Here is a 24,432-nt window from a genome sequence, read left to right as displayed (position 1 = left end):
AAAAAATCAAAATTATGTGGGATTTTTAGGGACAATTATGCAAAAAAATGCTAATTATGCGCGAAATTATGCGCGAAGACGTCATTGCTTTAAACCTAAAATATAATTAATTTCGCTTAGAAAACTCAGTTAGTTTCTTGTATAAAAAAATGGAATACTGCGCATTATTGATAAATGACTCCTTCCAATAAAAGCAATAATATGGCCAAAACAGAAAGCAATTCTTGTAAACGTCCACCATCTTGGAAACTGCCAAATGCTGGAACCTGGGTTGAGCTTCATATCGGTTCCAGGCCCTCATTTGACATTTTTATTAACGCCTCGTCGTTTTTATAAAAACAAAATGGCTTCGTATCCATGTGGTTGTTTTGTCATTTAAAATGATACTTTGGTATTTTGTACGACTGTAGAAAAAGGATAAATACAATACTCAAGCCAGACACCAAGATAGGTAACATAATTATATATTGATTTATTTGACAAATTATGCGGGTCCGCACCAGCACATAATGCTACATGTAGAATCCCTGATATGATACAAATAAACATGCCTAATTTCTTCTCCCTCCTGATTAAATCAAATTTGAACCCTTGCCTGCAAGTCTTATCATTTATCATTCCTTAACTACAGGCAACTCAAAGTTTATTGTCAGTCTAACTGACCCTATTACTACACTCTGGGCAGGTCCCTCTTTAACAGAAAAGCCATGGCACTTGTCAAAAAAAAGTTGATAATAGCAGAACTTTAGGAGTGCAATAAATACATATGACAGAGGAAACTAACTGTTCTCTGGAGCTCTCTGATGATGGCAGCCCTTGATTTTCCTTGAAGCACAACTTGAGCCTGAAGAGAAAAACACATTGAAATATTCAATACAAAATTTTTAACCATCTATGATACATCTTAGGATGAGCAAACGAACCAGCAATAAGGAACAGACAAGTGACTTACCTGATTGACAAGTTCTTCTGGGACAGCTGTTGCCGGTACAACACGAGAGCCTATCGCCCAGCCAGATGCTCCCCCTCTCGCACCCCTCCGTACAACACGGCCACGCCCACGCACTGGTGCACGAGCAGATGTCCTTAATGACATGGCTGATGGAGCTGAACCCCAACGACTGAAAAAGAAATCAAACAATGTATTGGAAAATTAATCTTTATATATTGAATGCATGAGATATGGTTTGAAACAGTTATCATTCATTATGGTTACAGAAGGTTTCCTCCCTCAAGCCAACCATTCATTTTGATAAAACCTGGAGAGTACTGCACCCTTTTGAAATAACCAACTGCCAGAAAATAATCTGACATGTCTTGCCCCACCCGGCCTCCACAAACACACACATACACACATGTGATGTGTAGGTTGATACAAAAGAGCTCATAAAAGATAAATTGTGTATACAAGTCTGTATTATTGTTACAGCCCTTGAGGAGGACAGCCCTGTGCAAAGATAAATTTATGAATACCTGATAACTGGGTGTCCTGTGAGACCGCTGAGAGTTTCTCCACTGTTTGAAAGGACCCAGGAGTTTTCACCTTGACCCCGACTTCCACCACCAACTGCCAACAGAAAAGGAATTACCCATTACCCAATGATCCAGTATATGCTGACTCACACATTCCTTATCTCTTAATTTCTGCTACCCAAAAGCAAAAGTTAACAAGTGAAAATTCTCCTAACCACTACCCTCATAATTCCTCATAACAGCTGTTGTCAGAATTTGTTAGAGATTACAGCAATTTCTCTATAGTGGTTATCTAAGATATTCTTATGACTTCATTCACTGCTAGAGGAAAACATTAATCCTGATCACTGCTAGGGCTTGCTGGACTAGGACAATGATTGCAAATCAAACAAACCTGCATGTAAAACTATATGAGATGCAGACCTTGCAGCAGTATTGCTGTTATCTTCTTCCCTGCAGAGACAAAACCAAACAAACTGTGACTTCTACATGCACCAATAACTTATACAGGATAATACAAATCACTTCAACCTGACCATTTCTACATGTAAGCTTGACTTTTTAAGTTTCCAGCAATTAATTCTCTACAAAGAACTTTGAAATACACAAGCACACCTGCATATAATCATTAGCTCTCAAATAAAAACTTCTTAGTACTTCCTCCAGGAAAATAAAGTTAGAGTAATTTTTTTAGCATTTTGCTCCTGAATCTTGGTCAAAATACTTACGCAGTTATATCTCTGGATGACAGATCCAGCTTGTCTGGATGAAGAGTGAAAGGAACACGGCAAACTTGTCCATTCTAAAACAGAACACACTTGTTGCTAAAGTTGTACTTAATCAGCACTGTAGTATTACCTTGATCCCACTATCATCTAACATGTAAACTGGATAAAATTTCACACGACAGAAAAAAACCTACAGAGCCACCACAGTGAACCTCAAATTTTGTAGCCCGACTTAACCAACAGTATTAATATTACTACTCATCCTAACCAACCCATCAAAACTAACTAACCACAACTGATGTGGCCTATCTAAGTCTTAGAACCAATAGAACCATGGCAAAACGGACCACTCAGTTTACGTGACCTGGACTTAAAACACTTTACTAACAACAACTCTTCACTTGACTTTGATAAGGAATTTCTATAAAGTTGTCAGACCATCAGTCACCAAAATAATTAAAAGTCCTTAAGACTACTCTCATCCAGAGAATCAGAGTACATGATCAAATGTTACTCTGAGGTAAAACCACTTACTGCCTAAAAAAAACATTACCAGCTAGAAAGCAAGTGCTTGCTCATTGTGCATGAGAATATATTCTGTTCGCATTGATTTTCCTTGTGTTGACCCTTATACCTCCTGATCTCAATATTAAATCTCCTTACCATCTACCATATAATCCTATATGGTATTAATAATCCTCTAACTGATATTTTTTATAATCTCATCACTTGGCTTCTTGATATTACATTGGTATTATATGGCTGTGTCTCACAAGGACTGGGAACTAGTAAATTCACGAATTTTATTGGCTGAAATCAATATTGAAAGCGGTCTAGATTTTCCCATTCAGACCAGCATCTAGACCAGTCTAGAAAAAAAAGGTACAAAGAATTTAAAAATTGGCATATAAGACACAGCCATATAATAAACATCTTATTAACCAAGCTAGGTCGGTCTGTATAGGAGAATCTTGACCTCGGTCGCTGGTACAGACCTCACTGCGTTCGGTCTGTACTGGCGTGGTCTGTACTGGCGACCTCTGTCAAGATTCTCCTATAAAGACCTCCCACTCAGTTAATAAGAACTAAGTATTGTAGAGAGAAATTCTGTCTTAGTTCCAGAGTTAAAGGATCAAGCAGTAAGCATTTCATAAACAGGTGTGCCATGAAAACGCTGGATGCTGGTGCCTCTGGAGAAGACACAATCCTGATGCAACATTTATTAAAGAAAACTCTGTATTTATTACTGACCTCCAAAAGAAATGCAACATGTCTTGGTCCAACCACACACTCTTTTATCACTTGATCCTTGAGTGCTTGAAGAACTGGAGAACTGATAAACAAAAAATAGAAATAAAAAAGACTTGATAAATTGGACAGCAGTATTTACATCCCTTTCCCCTTCCTGATGCAAAAACAAAACCCAGAGAAAATCTAGCTTACTTCTTAGAAAACACACAGGTTGACTTCTTTAGGGGTTGACAAAAGTGTTTCTAAGAGAGTGTCTGCAATATCCCATCTCTGTTATACCTTTGCTTTTATCTCACACACCCTTATACAGTGTTTACTTCCTTTAGCATATCTAGTTTCTTTGCATTTATAGAAAACACACAAGCACAGAGAGTGTTGCACAACTTTAGATTAACACTGTGTAAGACGGCCTTCGACCACACTCACAGCAAAGGCGATTTTGATCGTGCTGGCTTTAATTAAATTTTGCTACCTCTCATCACTTGCGAACTCCGAGTATCTACACGAAAAACGATCACGTTTGAAAAAAATAGGAAAGTGGACACCTTTCACGTGTATGCTGTTTGTGTTAAACCACATCTGTGGTTATTTGAGTGCTAATTTCAGAACAGTTGAATCGTTTTTATAGCACGCTTAATAATAATGTAAACACATTGCAGACACAAAATAAGTCTAGGACAATTAAGAGAGCTTGTATAAACACATAAAGAGTACTACAAGTACAGCTGTAAGCTACTTGAAGTCCAGAAGGTTTACCGGCCTAAAACATGTGCAACGAAAAGAAAGCATATGCACTTTTTTTTTAAACTTCAGTTCGGAAGGAAAGAAATCAGACAACAATTAACAACTCATATGAAACCACGTGAACGTGAATCAAGTGTAGAAATCACCTCGAGCAACATAACTTCCAAACCGAACCTAAGATTATATTTTTAAAAAAACATACAGAGCACGTTTTTGTTCGCCATTTTTATCTAAACGAGTCATGTATTGAGTACTTTCGTAACCAAAATGTTACCTCAGAAAACCACTCTTTTCCTTTGACTCTGAAACCTCCTTAAGCCTATAAATTAAAACAGGGAAAGGGTTTTAATGGCGAAATAATATTTAATCTTTACGCTCATACAAGGATTAGCGGACAAACAAGTACACCCTCATTAAAAAAGCACCGAAATAAACGCATATCGCAAAATCGGTTCAAGGTACCTTTCGTGTAGCTCTTCCACTGTTCCCGGCAAAGGATGTACGGCGATATGAATAGCCGGCATGATACTGATAAAGGAAATTGGAAAACTTTACAACATTGATATCAAATGCTAAGTACTCTTCCTCTACTATAGACAATTGCAAACTTCTATGTATGTTGAATTGTATGATGATTTCAGCAGCGGAGAGAAACCGCGGAGGTCTGTTCGCCAGAAAGAAGGCTTGATTCCAGTCTCCTGTAGGTGCTAAACACCACCAAGGACTTGGATACTAGAAATGTATCGCCAAGGTTCGAAGGAAAAAGTAGAGACGAGACTATGGTAAAAGTACAACTATTCCTCTCTTGTTAAAAATCTTATTTCCCAGGAAAGAGAACAGTTCTAGCAGACAAAGCAAAAAGAGATCAACGGCTCCCTCGCAGCAGTTCTTTTGAGTATAAGGGAACGTTGCGTGACACACCATAATGGGGGGTCATCCACGGTGTAATATAATTTATTCGTTTTCTTTGTTTATAGACTTTTGTTAGGGTTCATTGTTAAGGATGTTTTCTTTTCTTTGTTTTACGTCAGCTGTGGATATTACACTGAAGATAAGCCCCAGATAGGATTAACCTATCTAGTATCTAAATTAAAAGTGAAAAATCTGAAATACTCATAAAAATCCCTGGTGCTTCCATTCTCAATTCAATTTTTGAGGGTGTTGGTTGTATTCATTGTTTGTCGACCGTCTAACTGGGAGCTTGAACAGGGTAGAGATTTGTTATAATTATTATAAGACAGTAAGACTAGCTAAGAACCCAACCTACTTCATGTGGAAGATCAGACTCTAACTGGTTTTCATGCCGTAAGCTAAGATTTAAATGTCCTGGTTTAAACCTTGGTTAGGGTAATTGTAATGGGCAAATTAAGTATAAAATGATCAGTGCCCATGAACCCTCAGGAACACCTGTCAAAATGCCAGAGATTATTTATGTTTGGGAAGGAGATAACCTAGAGTGAACTGGCATCCTTTCTGAAAGGCTAAGAGAAACAAATTTAAGCTTAACATAATTTATAACATTGCTTTACAAAAGCAGGTACCGTCTGATTGGTGAATAAACTTGCTCATTTGTGCGTGGGTTGCATGATGACACCAGTATGTTTTGCTTTTTTTTTTTATTACACAAAATGAAAGATGTTCGAAAGTCTCATGTTACAATAGAAATGGTTGGCATGCAGCATGCAACCATTGAGTTATGAATGCACTAGGGAGGTTTGTGATGCACTCAAGAAGCTAGAGTTGCACTTGGTGCCACTCTTTTGCTTCTTTTGTGCTTAGCAACCTCCCACATGCATCCATAACTTGCTCAGGTTGCATGCTGCCATCAAACCACTTCCTCAACTTAAGGTAACCTGACAAGGAGAAAATTTGAGCTCTCTACTACCAAATCAATTTACCACATACTGTTACACCTTCATCATTTAAATGTGTCGATTCAAAGGACAACAGAGTCAGTTTCAAAAGAAAACTAAAAAGTGATTTATTGCCATGAATTAATATCTACAGTAAAGTCTATATATAACATATTTACATCTTGCTGCATCAAAATTTGTGAGATATTCTACATGCACAGTTTAAACTTGAGCCCAGGAGCAGCCATGTGTGTGAAGTTCCCATACCAGACTTGTGATTTTACATCTGTAAATGTTCCCTGACCTTCAAGTCTGTAACAGGAAGAAAAACAATATGCGACATTAGAAAATATCTGAAGAAATTCTAAAGTAACTAGTACCTAATGCTCGTGGACTCTAAGATACTGTCCCATAACATTTTCACATTTTTGGCTGACCAGATAACACTGGACAAATAAACACAGCTATTAACCAATTTCTTCAATGTAAAACTGAAATCTGATTAAACGAATTCAGCCCAAATTTTCCAGCCTGAATTTCCACCGCCTCCTCCGCTCGCCAAGTCACTCGGGGAGAGAGGCGTCTGAAAGCACTGGGTGTTAATGCTGTCCGGTGACGTCACCTATTGAATGTGGTAATTTATGCAATTTTTGGAAAAACACGCGTGTTCTGTGTTTGCATGTGCAGGTAATGGCCTTGCAAATATCAAACATTCCAAAAGAACAAAGCTGTTCGATCAACTGTGAAATTTGCAGGAAATTTATTTTGGAGCCCATTGATTGCTATGCGATTTGCAGGAAAACCAAGAATTTTATGGAGGACTTACACAAATTCAATGTGCCATTATCGAAAGACAGCTACCTCTGCAAGTCTTGTGTTAGAAAACTTCAGAAACATTATTAAAAGGATTAAAGAAAACCTGGAAAAGTCTGCCGAAGAAATTAAAAGCTTGCTGAGAAGCTCTCTGAAGAGGGGTCCAAACGTTGTGGACCAAGGTTCTTCAATTTATTTCCCATGCAATCATTAAGAAGCCACATTTCGACGTCTCGACTTTGAAACCGAACCCAAACACATTGTCCACTACACCGGTTCTCGGCACTAATACACCATTGACGATGCCGGTCTTTCCTCATCCAAGCACACAGCTGACTAATTACCTGTTCCCCTTCGCACAAGCACTCCAGTGAAAAAGCTTAAAAAACCTTCCTTCAGCATTTACTCCCATTCTTAAACGCGCAAAGTCAGGCAATAAAATTATTCAAATTATTCGAGTCATGCAAATAAATTAACACGGCAACCAATCAGAACCACTGCCAGGTTTTTGGGTAGTGACATCATCAGACAGCATTAACGCCCAGTGTTTTCAGACGCCCCCCTCCCCAAGTGACTTAGTGAGTGGAGGAGGCGGCTGAAATTCAGGCTAAAAATTTTCAAGGGAATAAATAAAAAAATCTGTGGGCTTATTCCCAAGGGCCTCTTCCTCCTCCTTCCCATTGTTTTATGCCATAACTGAAGAGAAAAACATCAAAGTTTTCCTTTTTAGTTTAAGAGACACCAAGGTATCTGCTAATCTCAACTCTCAGAATGCTTACTTGTTCTCATTGAAGTTTCCCTCGTAATAAGAACCATCAGGCCAAGTGTACTTTCCGAATCCATGAAACATATTGTTGCCAAATTCTCCCTATGAGTGAGATTAAAATTACATAAAATGATTATACTTCTTCTTTCTTCTGCATTTCTTCTGACATCATCTCTGATCTGTTGCAGAACAGATGTTACATGTATACCGTAATTGTTATCAGTGAGTTAACAAAAATTATTTTGAAGTAAACAGAACTTTAAAATAAACACTGCCTTGAATAAACAATTTACTGTGCAATGGAAACAATAAGAGTTGAATACATGCTTCCAAGTTTACCAATCATTTATGGTACTTACAATAATAAAGGCTGATAGTTTCGAAAGAAACTGTTTGGGGCTGCGTCGGTGGGAGTAACGAAATAATTTGGATATATCAACAAAGTTGAAATGGTAAACTGGCCACCGTAACGATTACAAAAGCTGATGTTTTGAGCGTTAGCCCTTCGTCGGAGCAAATAGAGGAATTGTGGGTTGTGTGTGCTTTTAAAGGCAGAAAATGGAGCTACGTTATTGGTGGGAGCATGGCAACAAGAGAAACACGAATAAATTAGTGGAATGAAAAGCGTTTGTTGATCCCTGTGGGATTTAGACCACTGGTTTGAAAGATGAGCTTTTGTTCAAGAGTTTTACGGCTTTCCGTGCTACCTAAGTGTAAGGAAAGACCGCAGATTGCCATATGTTGCTTAGAATGATTAGGTAAATTAAAATGTCTAGCGACTGGTTTCGATGTGTCCTTGTCATTCTTTTCCACGTCTCGAAGGTGTTCTTGGAATCGGTCACCTAGTCTTCTGCCTGTTTCGCCGATCTATATCTTTTTGCAATAAGTGCAAGTTATGCAATAGATTACATTGGCGGAGGTGCACGTGAAGTGATCGGTGATCTTAATAGATCGTTTAGGTCCCAATATTTTATCAGTATTGTGAATGAAAGGACACGTTTTGCATCGTGCACGAGCGCATTTAAAAGTGCCTGGTTGGTCATTAATCTGAAAAGAACTTCTGACCAAAAAATTGCCTATGTTTTTGTCACATTTGAATGAAACTTACAATAATAGTTGATTACAAAATCATCACTAAAAATCTAAAAGACATAATGATGGCAAAAAGGATGGTTTGATACCTCATATATGGCCCCTGATGGATGAAGTAGTCTCCCTGATAGAGAAGAAAATTCAATGGTCAATGCTGTGTTCATATAGGAAGATGGAGAGGCAACTATGAATGAGGAATTATTAACTAATTAAAAATGAATTTCTGTGCTCCTTTCATTAAATTCAGTAAAGAACATTATAAAAAATGTTTCACCCTTCAACTCCTTTGAGTGATCAAGAGAGAATTTCTCCTAACAATATCAACACAATGTCAAGCAGACAAGTGATGAGAATAAAGAAAAAGATCAATTATGGGATTAATAGTTGATCCAATACCAAACTTTCTGCAACTAACTCCACAAGACTTTTACGCCAGACAATTGGGAGAGTCACCATTGAGATCTTGCAAGTGAAGGGGTTAATTGACACGATCATAGAGAAAAAGTAATGATCTTAAACATGAAGGCGCGTTACGTAAGGAAGTCTTCCCTGGGAAGACCTAGGCTCATTTGTCACTCACCATTGACATGTGTGGGTCAAATTTAAATGCTGGTAGACGAACAAAAGGAGCTAATGAGATATCTATTGTTTACTTCCATAAGCATGGTGCCATGAGGTAACGAACCACCTACTTCGATCTCAAATTTACCACCACAAATAAAGACAGTTTCCATTGGAGAAAGGAAATACAAATCTCAAAAATTCTTGTATTGTGATGAAGACCTAAAACAATTTTGAGGAATGCGCCCGCTGTTCACTGCTTTGGAGTAGCTGTAGCTCAAACTGACTTGACTCTAAGAGTTCTAAATCACACAACGGTTGATTGACAAATGGTCCAGTGGGACCTAAGGCTCCTTTTATAGCGCACCTTCGTGTTTAAAAGACAAAATAAGTCCTCACTCCTCAACAACTCACCTTGTCCATTCATCTTGTCTCCACTCCAGTTACCATGGTAAGTAAGTCCATCAATTGTTGTATGGGTACCGTAACCTTGACGCTGTAAGCATTCCCCAACTTGAATGTATTCACCATCTGAAAAGGAAGCCAATTTCAATGTTGCCTGGGCTATTTTGAACCACTGTGCTTTCAAAGAAGGGTACAAAATTTATGAAGTAACAAGATATTCAAAGGAAAGTAACTGGGGTTGATAAAGTAATCTGGAAGTACACATTATCAAAATACAAGAAATGATTAAATTGAGGTACTATTTAAACTCTGTAGGCTGGTTATTTACATGAGGTATACTTAACCCAAACTGCGGTTTTACACAAGAACTGGGTCACAGGAAATTCTCAGATAAAGGGTTGATTGAATAAAATAAATGTCCTTTCTCAATTAGCTTTTGGCCCGCTCTTGATACTCTTCACAAATATTTAAAATAAATGTTCAGATAAATGGTTCAGCTAACTTGACAATGGCTTAGAATGTGGTTTTCTTAAATAATGGCTAAATTTTGTTTACAGAACTGGCCTTGTATATTTCACAGATGAAAGCCGTATCTTTTATCTGATGATCAGTGTCACTTAATAATAAAAAGACAACTCAATTTATTCCATTTCTTTAAAATTAATTTGCAATGTTTAGACAGGTTTGCCAAGTTCAGCTTGAAACCTGGTTTAAACTGGGGCCTTTATAAACAGTAGCAAGGCCAAACCCCAACACCAGGAGCTTTATTCCCTACTCATGTAAGAAAAGTGTGGGCACTTAAATGTCCCCTGCAAACCAGTAGAGAGAAGATGCAGGAGACAGGAACCTCTCTGAGACAAAGCTTATCTGAGAAGACAGTGAATGCCTACCCACTAGTAAATTCTCCTTATTTATTTTAAGATCCTGAGTGTTGGTCCATTCTGGGGCTTGAAATCTCCACCTTCTGCACAGCAGTCTGGCAGTCTATAACCTGAGCTAACCAAGTGCAATACTTACCATATTTATCTCCATTAGGAAACATGTACACACCACTTAATGTTGTTGCACCTGAGGTTGAAAAAATACAAGTAAAACAACAGCAGTATATTGAAAAAATACAAGTAAAACAACAGCAGTATATTGAAAGTTAGAAACTTAGTAAACTCTCGAAAAAGTAAAATTTACTGATAAATACAATAAAAAGATTTATTGTAAGACAACGAATACAAAGATATCGGAAAAAATTACTATTCTACAGCTTAAATGACATAATGATCAGGAATTTGTTTGAATGGCCTGAAAAGCCCTATGGGGAATGGTCAATTAACTTATGTATGTATGTCTGTCTGTCTGTCTGTCTGTCTGTCTGTCTGTCTGTATGTAGGTACGTACGTATGTATGTATGTATGTTCTGTGAAAGGGTTTAGAAAAAACTTCATCTGCACACAAACAAACAATCCCTGAACATGTGAAACTTGGTCTTTACCAGCATCCACCTTTGATCCTTTTTTCGCTGACTTCTTCGTCGTAGCTATTAAATACAAAGACCAGATAATTAAAACAAAACAATACAACAATAACAATAAGTAATTTTCGTACAACCAGCGTATGCTAGCACAGATAGTCTTGATCGAAGTTAATCCTGCAGAAACCGTCCTTCAGTCGGTAGCTGAGATATTTTTCTAAGAAACAGCAATAAAAACTGTTTCTCTTCGAAAGGTTACCTGGCATGATTTCCCCTACTTGTGTTGACAAGTTGAAATCTTTTACTGTTGTTTTTTTCAAACTTAGCTCGTATACTATCTTGCCTCCATAGCAATAATTAGCAATGCATCACGGGAATTTCATATCGCCATTTCTGATTGGCCTAAAGTATCAAAACTATTGCTTGTTTTGATTGGTCAAAGGCAAGTAAAGAGATTTTAGACTTTCATTTCGTCATTCGAGAACGAATCGAACTTCCAGTCACGATACGATGGCCAACGCAGTTCCCTTTGACTTTTGAAATCTACGAATAAAGATGCAATTCATCGTGGTAAAATATGGTTCTAAAGGATTCAACCCAGGAGCATGATAAGGATGTTCATGGATTATCGAAATCAAAATTCCTGGAGGGCAAAGAAGAACTCGAGCGAGAAGTTGATAATGAGCCGGCAAAGCCAATTTTTCCTGGTGGCAAACAAGTCAAACATGTCATATCTGGGGGAGTTGCAGGCGCTTTGTCACGAACTTGTGTTTCACCCTTAGAAAGAGTGAAAATCCTTCTGCAGGTTGGCTTCGATTAATTCGATTAGAGCGAGGTAGTTTTGGGTGAAAGCATGCTCTTGTATCAATATTAATTTTTTCTCAACAGATTCAAGTTAAGGATCCAAAATTTTCAGGCGTTGGTGCAACTTTGATCAAAATAGGAAGAGAGGAAGGCTTAAAGGGTTATTTTAAGGTGATCGTAATTTATTTCAATATATACATTTATGGCCTATGGGAAACCAAGAAAGCAAGTTTAGAGGCTGATGGTATCCTGGGAAAATTAACTCATGAGTGTACCCTCTCCTTGTCCATTCTACCGGGGGGTGCTCACGCCCCTTGCCCTGTGAGGAATATATCTTATAGCAACAATGGAAAGAATTTGTCAGCGAGTGGGATGTCAGGGAGTGGGATGAGGAAGAAGGATGAGGAAGAGGGAACCTAGGGGGAGAGGGACAAGTCATGTAAAGGTGACCCTGATACCCCCCACCCCCCCCCCCCCACATTATGAACCCTTGGGCTTCTTTAACCTTTTAATGATATTAATTCATTATATAACTAAGAATCTGTGTGCAAAAACTATATTTTGGTGTTGAGATCAGAATCTAATATATTGGGAGTTGTTTCAATCATGAAATAGTGAAAACTCCTTATTATCTCTTTATAGGGTAATGGAACAAATGTTCTTAGAATTATTCCATACTCAGCAGTACAATTTGCTTCATATGAAGAATTCAAGAAGGTATTACATTCAAATGTTAAATAATTACAGTCTTGAGGGGTTTACTCGCTATAAGAGAATTATGAAGGAAAGTGTGTACGTAAGTTGGGAGTATGCAAAAGTATAATTTCACATCTCAGGAAAATAGCGATGGGGCAATCCAGTAGAGTTCTCATAGACAATTCCTACAGGTCTATATTGCTAGAAGAGCTTGTCTTTAAAGCACTAATTTATAAGTATTATTGTTATTTTATTTATAGCTTCTGAAGGTTTCAGAAGATCTTCAGAACCAGACTCCTATAAGGCGGCTTGTTGCTGGAGGTTTGGCTGGGACAACTTCTGTTATTGTAACTTATCCACTTGATCTTGTTAGGTAACTTACTGCTTCTCCAATTGCTATATATAAACTTTTCTTAGATTGAGCCTACATTCAGGAATGACTAAGCTCCATAACTGTATGCAGGAGGCTTTTCTTAATTTCTATATTGTGAGCAGAAGGAGATCCAGAATTTTTCTTAGGAGGTGGTGCACCATCGAAGAATAATGTACATGTAGCTGAAGGGTGATGCAATCAAATTTTATTCAAAAACTACCAGGGGAGGTGAGCTCCTTCACCCTTAGGAGGTGGTGCACCATCAAGGAATAATGTACATGTAGCTGAAGGGTGATGCAATCAAATTTTATTCAAAAACTACCAGGGAAGGTGAGCTCCTTCACCCTTAGGAGGTGGTGCACCATCAAGGAATAATGTACATGTAGCTGAAGGGTGATGCAATCAAATTTTATTCAAAAACTACCAGCGGGGGTGAGCTCCTTCACCCGTAGGAGGTGGTGCACCATCAAGGAATAATGTACATGTAGCTGAAGGGTGATGCAATCAAATTTCATTCAAAAACTACCAGGGGAGGTGAGCTCCTTCACCCTTAGGAGGTGGTGCACCATCAAGGAATAATGTACATGTAGCTGAAGGGTGATGCAATCAAATTTTATTTAAAAACTACCAGGGGAGGTGAGCTCTTGCACCCGTAGGAGGTGGTGCACCATCAAGGAATAATGTACATGTAGCTGAAGGGTGATGCAATCAAATTTTATCCAAAAACTACCAGGGGAGGTGAGCTCCTGCACCCTTCCCCTAGATACACCCCTTGTGAATCAACTTTGAACATTGCAATTCTACTGCAGTTTTTTTATAAGATTATCTTCAGTTGACAGTATTCTTGATAACAATGTAAAGAAATGAACTACCCCAAAGCACAAAACAATGACTCTGTATCCTGGGTTGGAACTCAGACCTTTCTCACTTTACAGTGTTGAGGTATTTTAAAAAGTCAGTGGAGCATCTCTTCACAGCTTGTTCCGTGCTAGTAACAGGGAGGCGCCTACGAAACAAAGTTACCTCTCTTTCAATTGATGTTAATTTGAATGGAAATTCCATTGAGAATGTCACTGATTTCAAGCTTCTTGGCATAACATCAGATAAAAATGTTGCTTTTGATCGTCAGACAGAGGAGTTAAGCAAAAACCTTGTGAAACAGATAGGTCTCTTTCGTCATATAAGTCCTTATCTAAAACGGAATCAACATGAAATTTATTACTCCACGATTATAAAACCTGTGTTCCTTTATAGCAGTTTGATATGGACCCCTTGTAATAAGGAAAATCTTCAGAAACTTTTTTGTCTTCAGAAACGTGCGGCTAGAATTATTTTAAATGCCGAAAAAATGGCCCCTTCTGTTCATATATTCAGTACTTTAAACTGGATTCCTTTCTATGCCGAGTCATATGTAAATTGTTGCACCTTAACCTACAAAAGACTTAATGGTAATACTCCAGAATATATTAATGCCTTACCAATCAAAAACCCTGACCTCCATAAAAAAAAAGAAAAAGCAGATTCTGTAATCTAAATTTAAGTTGTCCTCGCTACAAGAGACGCACAGAAGGTGGCTGGACGTTCGCCGTAAGAGCAATCCAAGAATGGGACAAGCTAAATGTAGATCTTAAACATAGTCCTAGCGCAAAACATTTTAAAGGATCACTCTATAAATCTATTTTCAAAAATCAATTTATTACTCAGTCTTTTATTAATATCTAGTAGTTTTATATCCTTTTTATATAAATTATGTTTGCTAGATTGTAGGTCAGTTTTTGATTAATTTTCTCTTGTATTTACTTTGAGGGCCATTAGGTTATCAGTTTAGTCACTGTCAAATGTCACCCTCTCCAATAAAGTCTACTTACTTACTTACTTTCTTACTTACTCACAGAACAAGACTTGCAGCACAAGGTGAAGGGGCAGAAAGAAGATACAGGTATTACAAATCTTTTCTTAAACCCTAGTTTTCACCCAAACATCAGTATGCATATTTTCCATACTGTTCCCTATACATCCCCTAAGGTGTAGATGAGGAGAACTTGTTGATTATCTGTAGTTGGTGATCAGTTCCTTTATTCTTGTCACCTTCATGTTTGATTGAAGGGAGATGTGAGGGGTGAAAGGTTCTGTCAGTTGTACTGATTACAGACAAGATTATACTCAATGGTTTATTTATTTATTTCAAATTCTATATATTTGTCTATTTATTTATAACAGGAATATTTTACATGCATTTCAAACAATTCTGAAAGATGAAGGAGGACTTATTAGTGGTTGTCTTTATAAAGGACTTCCCCCTACGGTCATGGTACTGTATAATACACACCTTGATGTAACATAGTTATGCAATATTTTGCTCTTTATTCTGTAAGTATTGCAATATGCATTTGTTTAAGTTGTGACTTATGAACGTGTACTGCCTTTAATACCACAGTTTTGCAAATTTTTTCCAGGGAATTGCTCCTTACATCGGCTTGAATTTTGCTGTATATGAAACTTTGAAAGGTACTCTATGTAATGTTATCAAGTACTTGTTTCACCTACCTTGTCTGTACTGTAGTCTGAGGGTTTTCTAACAGCAGTGCAATTATAATTTCTTGGCACCAAGACTTGGAATGATTTCTGCAAAAAGCCAGACCTACAGACTCTTTTCATACACAGGTTATTTCATTGGTTATGAATCATTAGCAAATATATATAGTACGATACAATCATAGAAAGATAATAACTTTTGGGATCATGAGGGAATAAAGAGGACATTTTTGTTCAATCATTTTTATTCGATCATCTTAACCTTCATAAGGTATCAAACTTCAGACCTTTGGATTCTCAGTTTTTTCTTTGTCCCATGGTTGCAATGAGACAAATAACATATTTCAGTGATAAATGAGTCATTTTGTTACTTTTCATTTTAGATTTTGTCCTGGGGCATTTCATTGTGAGAGCGCGGGAAGCAGAGCTCAAAAGAATGGACAAAGATAGGGAGTTACCTGTTGTAGTTCGTCTGATCTGTGGGGGACTGGCAGGAGGTATTTCTCAAACTGGTGAGTATTACTATAACTTAGCTTGTAATTGTTAATTCAGCTTAGAATTTTGTTTCCAATCTGAAGTAACAATATACATCAAATGCAAATATGGTGTCCAATTTGAATTGCCATTGCTCTGGACTTAGAGCCTCTCACACATGTATTTCCGTCCATGGGAAGATGAGGCTAGGGAGTCCAGAACAATGGCAATTCAAATTGGACACCATATTTGCATTTGGTGTATGCTTTGTAATTACTTTAACTAGCGCTACACCATATAATCAGTTAATCAAAGTCATACTTGCATCTTTAACCTCTTTGTCTCTCAAGGTCTCATTAATTAGCAATTCTCCTTACTGTCTGCCATGCAATTGATAAGATGTTAGTTTGGAAAACTTGGTATTGGATCAACTAATAATCCCCTTACATTATATTTTTCTCTATTCTCATCACTTGTCTGCTTGATGTTGTTTTGATATTGTAAGGAGAAATTCTACTTTGGTCACTCATGGGAATCTGAGGGTGAACCCTTCCACTTTTGAAAAAGACCAGAAAGTATCACTTTGGCAAGATATAGAAGCAGAAAATGAGCTAAGATAGAATGGTTTAGGATATTTAGAAGATTAAAACAGATTGGGAATGACAAACTTGAGTGAAATTTGGCACCGTGTGAAAAGTACCTCCAACTGGAAAGAGACCTCCAAATTTAAGTCTTTTTCTAAGAGAGGAAAACTTTAAAGATATAATAAAACATGAAGAATAAACAAGGATGGAAAAGACGAAAAAATAATGAGTTGCATTTCTCCAACTGATCAGTCACGTATTTCTCAAGCCAATCAGGTATGTATTTTTCTCAGGCCAGTCTTTGGTGTAAAATAAGAATCTGCTGCAATTCTCTGATTCCTTTACTTTACTTTGTGTGTTTTTAGTAACTTATCCTCTAGATGTGGTACGTAGGCGAATGCAAATGAAGGGAATAAGTGGAGACCTGTTTGCGTACACTTCTACCAAGCATGCATTCACAACCATTGTTCAAGTGGAAGGAATCAAAGGTTTATACAAAGGAATGTGGCCGAATCTGCTTAAGGTAACAATCCAAAGTCGCCAACACTACAACCCCAATGGAAGGGGGGGGGGGGGAGAGAGTGAGGATTGCTCTTTGGAATTCTCGGTAGTGGTGTGCTACTCAGTTCTCCAGATAGTGACTCTATTTTAGACCAAAACATGCCATTTTCCACACCCTTATCAGACTTGGGTCCTTAAAATTGTTGGTGGTTTAAGTAACGCTTCATTTCTGCAGTCAAGCATTAAATGCACTTAAATTCAGCGCAAAAGATTTAATATTTTTCTATCATTCCTTCGGTTTTAAAAGACAAATATGTTTACACTCTCTCGTAGTTCCCTTGGAAACCGTAACCGACATAAGATGACAGTTGCCAAAATTTACACCCGTTTTCCGATCTAAACGGCTATAGAACGGACTCCTTTGGGTGGTATATGCCTGTTTAGTCTGTGGAAGGGAGCACCAATCCCTACCCCTCCCCCCGCCTGCTGCTACCAGAAGCTCATAAATTTCTCTCAATCACGACACATCACAGGTTATCGTAGCCAACCAACCTGAACAAAACGACGTAACTTCACAGCGGTACAACAACCGACCAATTGTAATTTACGAGCATTCACTTATTCTTACAACCGAAATCATCTAAACCAAACAATTGTACTTAAAATAAACTCCTCACTAAACTATGATGATGACTTCCGCCCGGGTTATAGAAACGGCGATCATTACCACTTTCTGACAACAGTTCTTTCAGGACTGCTTTCACCCAAACGATCAGATCACACGATCGATTCTGTGTGTATAACTTTAGAAAAATGATTGGTATCATTATTTATGTCGTTTGTGTCTTTCGACAGGTTGCCCCACTTGTTGGAATACAGTTTGTAGCTTATGAAATAACTAAGGCCTTCTTGTATGGCCAAGGACTACAACTCCCTTGGAGATAACAATGACATGCGTTTATACTTAAAGTAATTCTCTATAATGATAGTCAATTGTGGCCGAAAAACCGAGGCTTGCGAAAGAAAGAGTTCGTAACTGAAAGATTTGAATTGCCCATTTCGTTATTTAATACCTAGTGATAAGAATTCAAACCATAACAATGTAATTTTAAGGAAGCATTCGATATTTAATGTTGCTGTTCAGTTAAACTATCTTCTTTTTAAATATGTGGCGTGAAAAGCACTAATCTGCATTGTTTGGGGCACCTGCTTTTTTGTTCCTTTTCCTGAGAGCGAGAACCTGGTTCATGTTCTGAAAAAGGAGCCTTTTTACATATCTGTAGATAAGCAAACTTTTTCCAAAAAACTTTTCTGAAATACAGTGTTGCACTTATCAATCGAATAAAAGTGACTACTTGAAAGAGATTGGTAATTTGCCCCTTTGTGGGTGTAATCGCTGCAGTGTCAATGTCCTCCATACGAAAACAACGCCTTCTATTCATATTCAAAGCTTTGATTGATATCCTTTCTCTCCATGCGAATAAAACGTGCAAATTTAGCTTAGTGGCCCATTGGCCTCAATGACCCGCCCCGCTTAGAGCTCAAACCTTTACCCAGTCCTCTTTTCACATACCCCGCCGACTTAAAGCGTGATACCTGTTTTTTGAATCAACAGAATTTCATTTTACAAATGAGGAACCAAAATAACTAACTTCTCTCTTAAGTGAACGCTGAGAAACAGCCCTATGCATTAAATTTCCATCATTGCTTCTACCTGAGTTGGAGAGGCGTAGCGAATACGAGCTTCGGTTGGAGTTAGGTGTCCTTATCGTTTGTGTCGCTGATTGGCGGTATCACCTCCACCAAACCTCCGCCTTGATACCAGCCGTGAAGTCTCCGAGAGAATTTCTTGTATCTAGGTTACAGTCCCTAACAAGCCTCGCCTAGCGTCTTGTTGCCGCTATCATGAAATGAAGGTTCCTTTTAACAAACTTTCTCAGCAAGGGAATAATTGAAACGAAATGTGAATAAAGATATCTCAACTTATCATTGATTATCAACTAATTTTATGTTGTTCTTATTGAAGAAATTTGAAGCGCAAACGCACTTGGCCAGAAAAAGTTTCAGTGCTATTATAGTTTATAGGTTTCTCCGATGGCCCATCTTAACCATTCGGGGTGAGTTAACAGTCAATTTTGTAACTGTTATACAGGAAAAACTTAGAGTTTTCAGGAAAAATTTGTAGGAACGTCCTCCAGTATCCCGAAAAGTGGCAGTAACTCGAGGTCACTCATCTCCTTCGGATCTGTCTTCGTCAGAGCTTGACTCGAAGCTGAAGGCGAAATTTGGGTTTTCTGTGAAAAACTGTTGGAGCTCGTCGACTATTCGGAACTGTAAATGAAGAAACTTGATCTCAACGTCAAGTTCCGTCATGCTTTCTCTGTACTTCTCTGGTGTTGTGATGGATTTTTCCAAGAATTTGATCAGCTGTGTAACCTTTTCGTGGTTCAGAAGGGACTCTGGGACGGGTAGAGGCTGTTTGTAAATTTCATCCGACAGAACAAGATATTTTAAAATCTCTGTCATCACAAGTGGGTGAGTTTTCGAGCTGTCCAAGAAATCTGCCAGGATCTGCGCTGAGGGAACTTTACTCGGTGCATCAAGTTTCGCCATCATCTGAGCGTTCAGTGATTCCAGCCAAGCGTTGATTGGGTAGAACGATTTGTACGTAAACATGAAGTTGACAGGGAAGTCCGAGGACGTTTCGAATGTGTCTGAGCCCAAAACTGGTGCCTCTGCCATTTCTTCATCCAGCATAGACAACCCATTCTCTAAGGTAACTTTAAGGCTTTTTTCGTCCATTTGCTGGAGAGTGTTCGATCCATTGATGAAGTAATGTGGACAGTGCTTCTTCTTAATGCAGGTTCTCAGGTCTTCCATCAGGTCTTTTACGCGGTCACCGACGGTTGCTTTGGTCCACTGATTAGCAGGCACGGTTTCCAGGGCCCACAGAAAGAGTGTTTTTGCAGTGTAGGTGGTGATCACTGAATCTAGCTTGATGTAACGTGAGAATAAATATTTGAAAATAAGGTAGCACATCTTCTGCTCGTCTGTGATGGAGTTCATTAGGGTCCTTTCAGCAAACGAAAACGAGTACCTCCATTGGGTCTGGGGGGACTTACTAGCCTCCGCACCCTCCGCCATTTCACCGTTACTTAGCGTTAGTGAGCTTTTTACTCCCGCGTCAAACTTCGGCACAATGTGGCATCCATCTTGTATTACCTTCTTGATAACTTCCTGTGGTGGCCAACCTAATGGCCTGTCCCTCGTAGGCCATTCTTTGGCACAGCTGGGCCATTCTTTACAAGGTACAGACAAACTGACATCCTCCGTGAGGAAAAGGAGCCTCTCTTTTTGGGGACTCAAATCTCCCATGCACATGACCACGTGAACCGCTGGACCTGCCTGTCCCACGTACTGGAGGTAGTCCCCAAGGGATATGCAATCTTCTTCGTTGTGTGGCTTGTCGTTGTTGTGGTGTTTCTTAATTCTGTGCACGTTTAATATGGCTGTGATGATTGTTAACACGTTGTACATCTGTTCAATAAGAAGCTCTGAGGATAAAAACGTGACTTCTTCATCTTGAACGCAGAGACTCTGCAGACCTGGTACCCAGTCCACATTTGGAGGGACGGCCAATCGGGCATAGCCAGGAAGCAACGAAGGAAGGACTTGCAATTGGAGCTGCTCCTCTGGAGAATCCAAATCAACTCTCTGTCGTGGATTTTCGCTTGCGGAGATATCCTTGAAACAGAGGTTATAATCACATTCGAACGCAAAGCCAATATCTCTCATAATGTCATCTTTCGAGTCGATAGGTTGTCTTATTGGTTGAATTATGGGCACATCTTCTGGCATACTTCCAACCCGCTCCCCATCAAATTTTTGACCTGCTATAAAGCAGTTATCCAGTTCGAGGGATTTACTATGCTCTAAAAGCATTTGTGTTGTTCCTGGCATTAGGTGATTGAGTAAATGATGCAAGTTAGTCTTGACATGTCCAAAACAGGTCTTTTTAACAATGGTTAACATGGTGTAGATGTTAAAGTTCCAAGGGCTGTACGGGACACCCTCTGGGTAGTCTATTTCAAAGGGACCTTCTGATCGTCCTTCAGCCATAACTATTAAAAAAAGAAGTTTTTGTTAAAAATTTTAAAAATATGGGCCTAAAAACCATGATTGACAGACCTTAGTTTGTTTCCCGTATTGTTATCCATGCAATCAAGGACGGGTAACCCACTCCACCCTACCTCCCTCAGAAAAAGTGACTCTGTGGAGAAAGCCATTGTGAGTTGATAATGATAATTAGCCACCATTGAGAGTTGCTTACACTGGTTTTTCGAGCCTTAGTCTATCGTCAGTTCGAATAAAGGAATAGTGGGTTGTGTGTCGATTATAAACAACAATTTCAATGCAAAATGGAGCTTGTGACAGTACGCGAAGTGTGTTGTCCTTACACAGAACACGGCTGCCTCTGCTCTGAGCTAGACTCGTACCTTTCATTCCGTTATTTGGTTACTCTGTCACCAAACAAACAAAAAGAAAATAATCTTTAATAGGATCGAGAGGGAGAAAAGTAGCCTGTACCACGCTTTTCTAGAACTTTACTTGAAATGATTTTCCTTTAGATCTTCCACTGACAAGCAATAGTCGAGTCATTCTAAGTTAAGTCGTCATCTTTAAAATTTTTTTGGGACAGATTGCTTGATGAAGTAATCGTGGCGAGATGAAATGTAACTAAGAAAACAATGGAAATAAACCCAAGGATATTTCTGGAAATTCCAAAAGCGAAAGAGATGAATCAATTGTATTTTAGAAGTGTTTATCAACAGCGGAATTGGAATGAACTGTTGATGATCTTTGCTATGATGTAACGCAATTATAAGTTATAACATTTACAGTTATGGCCGAAGGGGAACTGGATATTCATTACTTAAGCTGGATTTTAAGTGTTGACAACGATTAACTGTTCCCACTAGTTTCTTTGCAACGGTAGTTATTTTTCCGATTGACTTAGCACCTCAGAATACTTCTCACATAAAACTACCTTTTCATTAGATTATAGAATAAGAATTGTCGAACTAACGTAGGTCTGTGTAACTAAAAGCTAATGTTTGATTGAGGTTACCGTGCACCTTCAGGGATGTCTCGCGTACAAGCGATGTAGCGCGTCCGGTTTAAACTGTAGATATCTAAACCCCATATAAAATTAAAGCTATTAGGACTGGCTATCAGACTATACCCAAAATTTGAAGAATTTTTCACGACTTCTAAATGCGAGCGCCCGAACTACCTTTCAAGAGCTACAAATCAAAGGAATTTGTTCGATTGCTCTCAAATTTTGACAGTAACTAGTTTTACATACAAACAACAAAAACGTGTCTCCAAAGTTTTAGCGCTTTGCCCCCGGAAACGGAGGAACACATTAAATAAGCGAAAAACAAAGTTCGCTTTAACGTACATGTAACGTTCAAAAGATGATTCGGGCCCTCGCATTTAGAAGTCGTGAAAAATTCGACAATTAATTTTTTTGAAACATTTTGGTATAGTCTGATAGCCAGTCCTATAAGCTTTAATTTGATGTAGGGGTTTCAGTAGATATCTACAGTTTAAACCGGACGCGCTACAGATCGCTTGCACACGAGACACCCCTGAAGGCGCACGGTAACCTTAAGTATTATGGAGAACGTTGATTCAGAGAAAGGCGTTAGCATCGATCTATAAATAATCATTGAGTTTGAACGGAAGTGAATACATCATATATATATATGCCCGCAAGATATAAGTTATTGAGCAAATGAATACGATCAGGTTCGGTGAAACATCAAATATTTTAAGGATACCACAGTGCGTTCAAACATTTCATCAGTTCTGAATAAATCAGCTTCCTTTACGAGCCAGTTGATAGCAGTATCAACAAACATATTCTGAGGCAGAGAATTTTCGTGGAATTACTTCCTTTTTCAGTAAAATTAGCTGAGAGGTAGATGAAACCCAAACTGCAGTTCCATCACAAATCTCTCTACGAGATAACTAAAGCACCGAGGTCGTCAATGAAGGCCGACTTCAAATCATGGAAAGCGCTCCATGGCCCATTTCTTTTTCATATATAATAAAATTACGTATGATTTGGAGTTCCGCTCAAATGTTGACTACAAAATTACATGTACTTTAGTTGACTGTTGAACGCATTAGCTTACCTTCGCTCGAGATCAACAATGTACGCGTATACCGATGGCGGAAGCAATCATGGCAAAGGTCAGCTCGGCTTCTCAAAACTAGATTTATCTCCTTTATCTAGTGAAACGCAGAATTCGATTATCATGGCCCCATCGGTATCTTAGATTGAAAACTACTCAAATCTTCAGAATTATTTTTCCCAGGCATTTTCTCTCCGGTGTGGCAATAGGAAATTATTCTTTAATTCAGCACCCTATAAGGAAGCCTCTGATTGGGCAGTTGAACAATACGTTCCATCGCGGGGTGTTTTTCAAGTCACGCTAACAAATTAGTTCGATTTTCATCAGTTCTCTTGCCTACTCTTGTTTCTCTGTTCCCCTATGAATAGAATGAGGAACATTCATGACGCTTCTCGATCGTCAGGAGGTCTTAGACTAAAACAAATTTATAGAAACACCACAGTAAGACCGTAACATTATTTGAATCAATGTTCTACATCAGTCCTTTTCTTTAACTCTGCGTTTCATATGAGCAGTGGCGGATCCAGGGAGAGGGTCCGGGGGCCCGGATTCCCCCCCCCCCATCAGACCTGACGCTTACAAATTTGAGACTGAAATTCTTACATCGACAGGATCGTATATCACTTTTTAACTGGCTGATTTTGTTAATTAATCCAAGTAAACGGTAAGCGGCCAAGGAATATAACGTACAACCTCGACTGGTGGGAGGGGGGGTGGGGGAAAAGTAATTTGCCTCGGTCCAACAGTCCTTTCTGAACCAAAGTTTGGAACCCCCCAATCAAAAATTCCTGGATCCGCCCCTGATGAGATATGCAGCAATAACTCGTATGATGAAACCGTATTCATTTGTACAAGAGAAGTTTATTGGACTTTCGGGAACAAGTATCGCAATCCTTTGAGATAACTTGTTTAACCTTGATCTTAATCTAGACAAGCGCAACGTCTAACTCACCACGTACTGTGGTCCTGTAAAACCTTTTTTTTTTTTTTGCAGGAATATACGACACACTTTTTTAACCGTTTTAAAAGAGGTGGTCTTTTCAGCAGATCTCTTAATAATTTTTGATAAACGTCGTGTTTGAGTTGCGACGTGAATTTTATCCAAATATAGCGA

General features: G+C 38.6%; 4 protein-coding genes and 1 pseudogene across 5 annotated transcripts in view; 1 reads left to right on the top strand and 4 right to left on the bottom strand.

Moving 5' to 3' along the window:
• The window catches only part of LOC111341822 (E3 ubiquitin-protein ligase UBR5), a 30,333-nt gene extending 25,487 nt beyond the window's left edge, over window positions 1-4,846 (bottom strand). Inside the window, exons 1-8 of the mRNA XM_088748803.1 lie at window positions 4,659-4,846; window positions 4,471-4,515; window positions 3,453-3,534; window positions 2,202-2,275; window positions 1,868-1,926; window positions 1,474-1,567; window positions 953-1,121; window positions 785-844 (exon numbers count right to left, since the gene is read on the bottom strand). Coding sequence (XP_088604929.1) covers window positions 785-844; window positions 953-1,121; window positions 1,474-1,567; window positions 1,868-1,926; window positions 2,202-2,275; window positions 3,453-3,534; window positions 4,471-4,515; window positions 4,659-4,720 — 645 coding nt within the window. The 5' untranslated portion in view covers window positions 4,721-4,846. The remainder of the gene's footprint in view (window positions 1-784; window positions 845-952; window positions 1,122-1,473; window positions 1,568-1,867; window positions 1,927-2,201; window positions 2,276-3,452; window positions 3,535-4,470; window positions 4,516-4,658) is intronic.
• Window positions 1-24,432, bottom strand: part of LOC148740617 (uncharacterized) — a 1,045,961-nt pseudogene that overhangs the window by 855,741 nt on the left and 165,788 nt on the right.
• Window positions 6,153-11,513, bottom strand: LOC111341823 (uncharacterized). 2 transcript variants are annotated; one of them, XM_088748805.1, is made up of 7 exons: window positions 11,411-11,513; window positions 11,173-11,217; window positions 10,704-10,754; window positions 9,696-9,812; window positions 8,810-8,844; window positions 7,642-7,730; window positions 6,153-6,361 (listed from the first exon to the last, which is right to left on the bottom strand). In XM_088748805.1, exons 1-7 carry the CDS (start codon window positions 11,415-11,417, stop codon window positions 6,259-6,261), a joined length of 447 nt encoding a protein of 148 aa, XP_088604931.1. In that variant the 5' UTR covers window positions 11,418-11,513; the 3' UTR covers window positions 6,153-6,258. The 2 variants fall into 2 exon arrangements, with proteins under 2 accessions (XP_088604931.1, XP_088604930.1); XM_088748804.1 differs by having other exon boundaries at window positions 11,173-11,220; window positions 11,411-11,509.
• Window positions 11,612-18,483, top strand: LOC111341832 (uncharacterized). The gene is made up of 10 exons (XM_022948855.2): window positions 11,612-11,956; window positions 12,040-12,126; window positions 12,598-12,672; window positions 12,912-13,024; window positions 14,919-14,963; window positions 15,245-15,335; window positions 15,481-15,532; window positions 15,943-16,071; window positions 16,983-17,140; window positions 17,974-18,483. Exons 1-10 carry the CDS (start codon window positions 11,729-11,731, stop codon window positions 18,061-18,063), a joined length of 1,068 nt encoding a protein of 355 aa, XP_022804590.1. The 5' UTR covers window positions 11,612-11,728; the 3' UTR covers window positions 18,064-18,483.
• LOC111341831 (uncharacterized) lies at window positions 18,156-23,543 on the bottom strand. The gene is made up of 2 exons (XM_022948854.2): window positions 23,319-23,543; window positions 18,156-21,239 (listed from the first exon to the last, which is right to left on the bottom strand). Exon 2 carries the CDS (start codon window positions 21,235-21,237, stop codon window positions 19,345-19,347), a length of 1,893 nt encoding a protein of 630 aa, XP_022804589.2. The 5' UTR covers window positions 21,238-21,239; window positions 23,319-23,543; the 3' UTR covers window positions 18,156-19,344.

Source organism: Stylophora pistillata, chromosome 2 (genome assembly GCF_964205215.1).
Source record: "Stylophora pistillata chromosome 2, jaStyPist1.2, whole genome shotgun sequence".
NCBI classification, from domain to species: domain Eukaryota; kingdom Metazoa; phylum Cnidaria; class Anthozoa; order Scleractinia; family Pocilloporidae; genus Stylophora; species Stylophora pistillata.
Note: the sequence above shows the minus strand (reverse complement) of the source record. Positions and strands in the feature narration are given on the sequence as shown.

Coding starts and splice junctions, on each gene's coding strand:
- LOC111341823 (XM_088748804.1), bottom strand. Junction 8,845..9,695: donor AGACAAGATGAATGGACAAG/GTGAGTTGTTGA, acceptor CTTCTCTATCAG/GGAGACTACTTCATCCATCA. Junction 6,362..7,641: donor GGAAACTTCAATGAGAACAA/GTAAGCATTCTG, acceptor TTCCTGTTACAG/ACTTGAAGGTCAGGGAACAT.
- LOC111341832 (XM_022948855.2), top strand. CDS start 11,729: ATGGTTCTAAAGGATTCAACCCAGGAGCATGATAAGGATGTTCATGGA. Junction 12,127..12,597: donor GCTTAAAGGGTTATTTTAAG/GTGATCGTAATT, acceptor ATCTCTTTATAG/GGTAATGGAACAAATGTTCT. Junction 14,964..15,244: donor GGGGCAGAAAGAAGATACAG/GTATTACAAATC, acceptor TATTTATAACAG/GAATATTTTACATGCATTTC.
- LOC111341831 (XM_022948854.2), bottom strand. CDS start 21,237: ATGGCTGAAGGACGATCAGAAGGTCCCTTTGAAATAGACTACCCAGAG.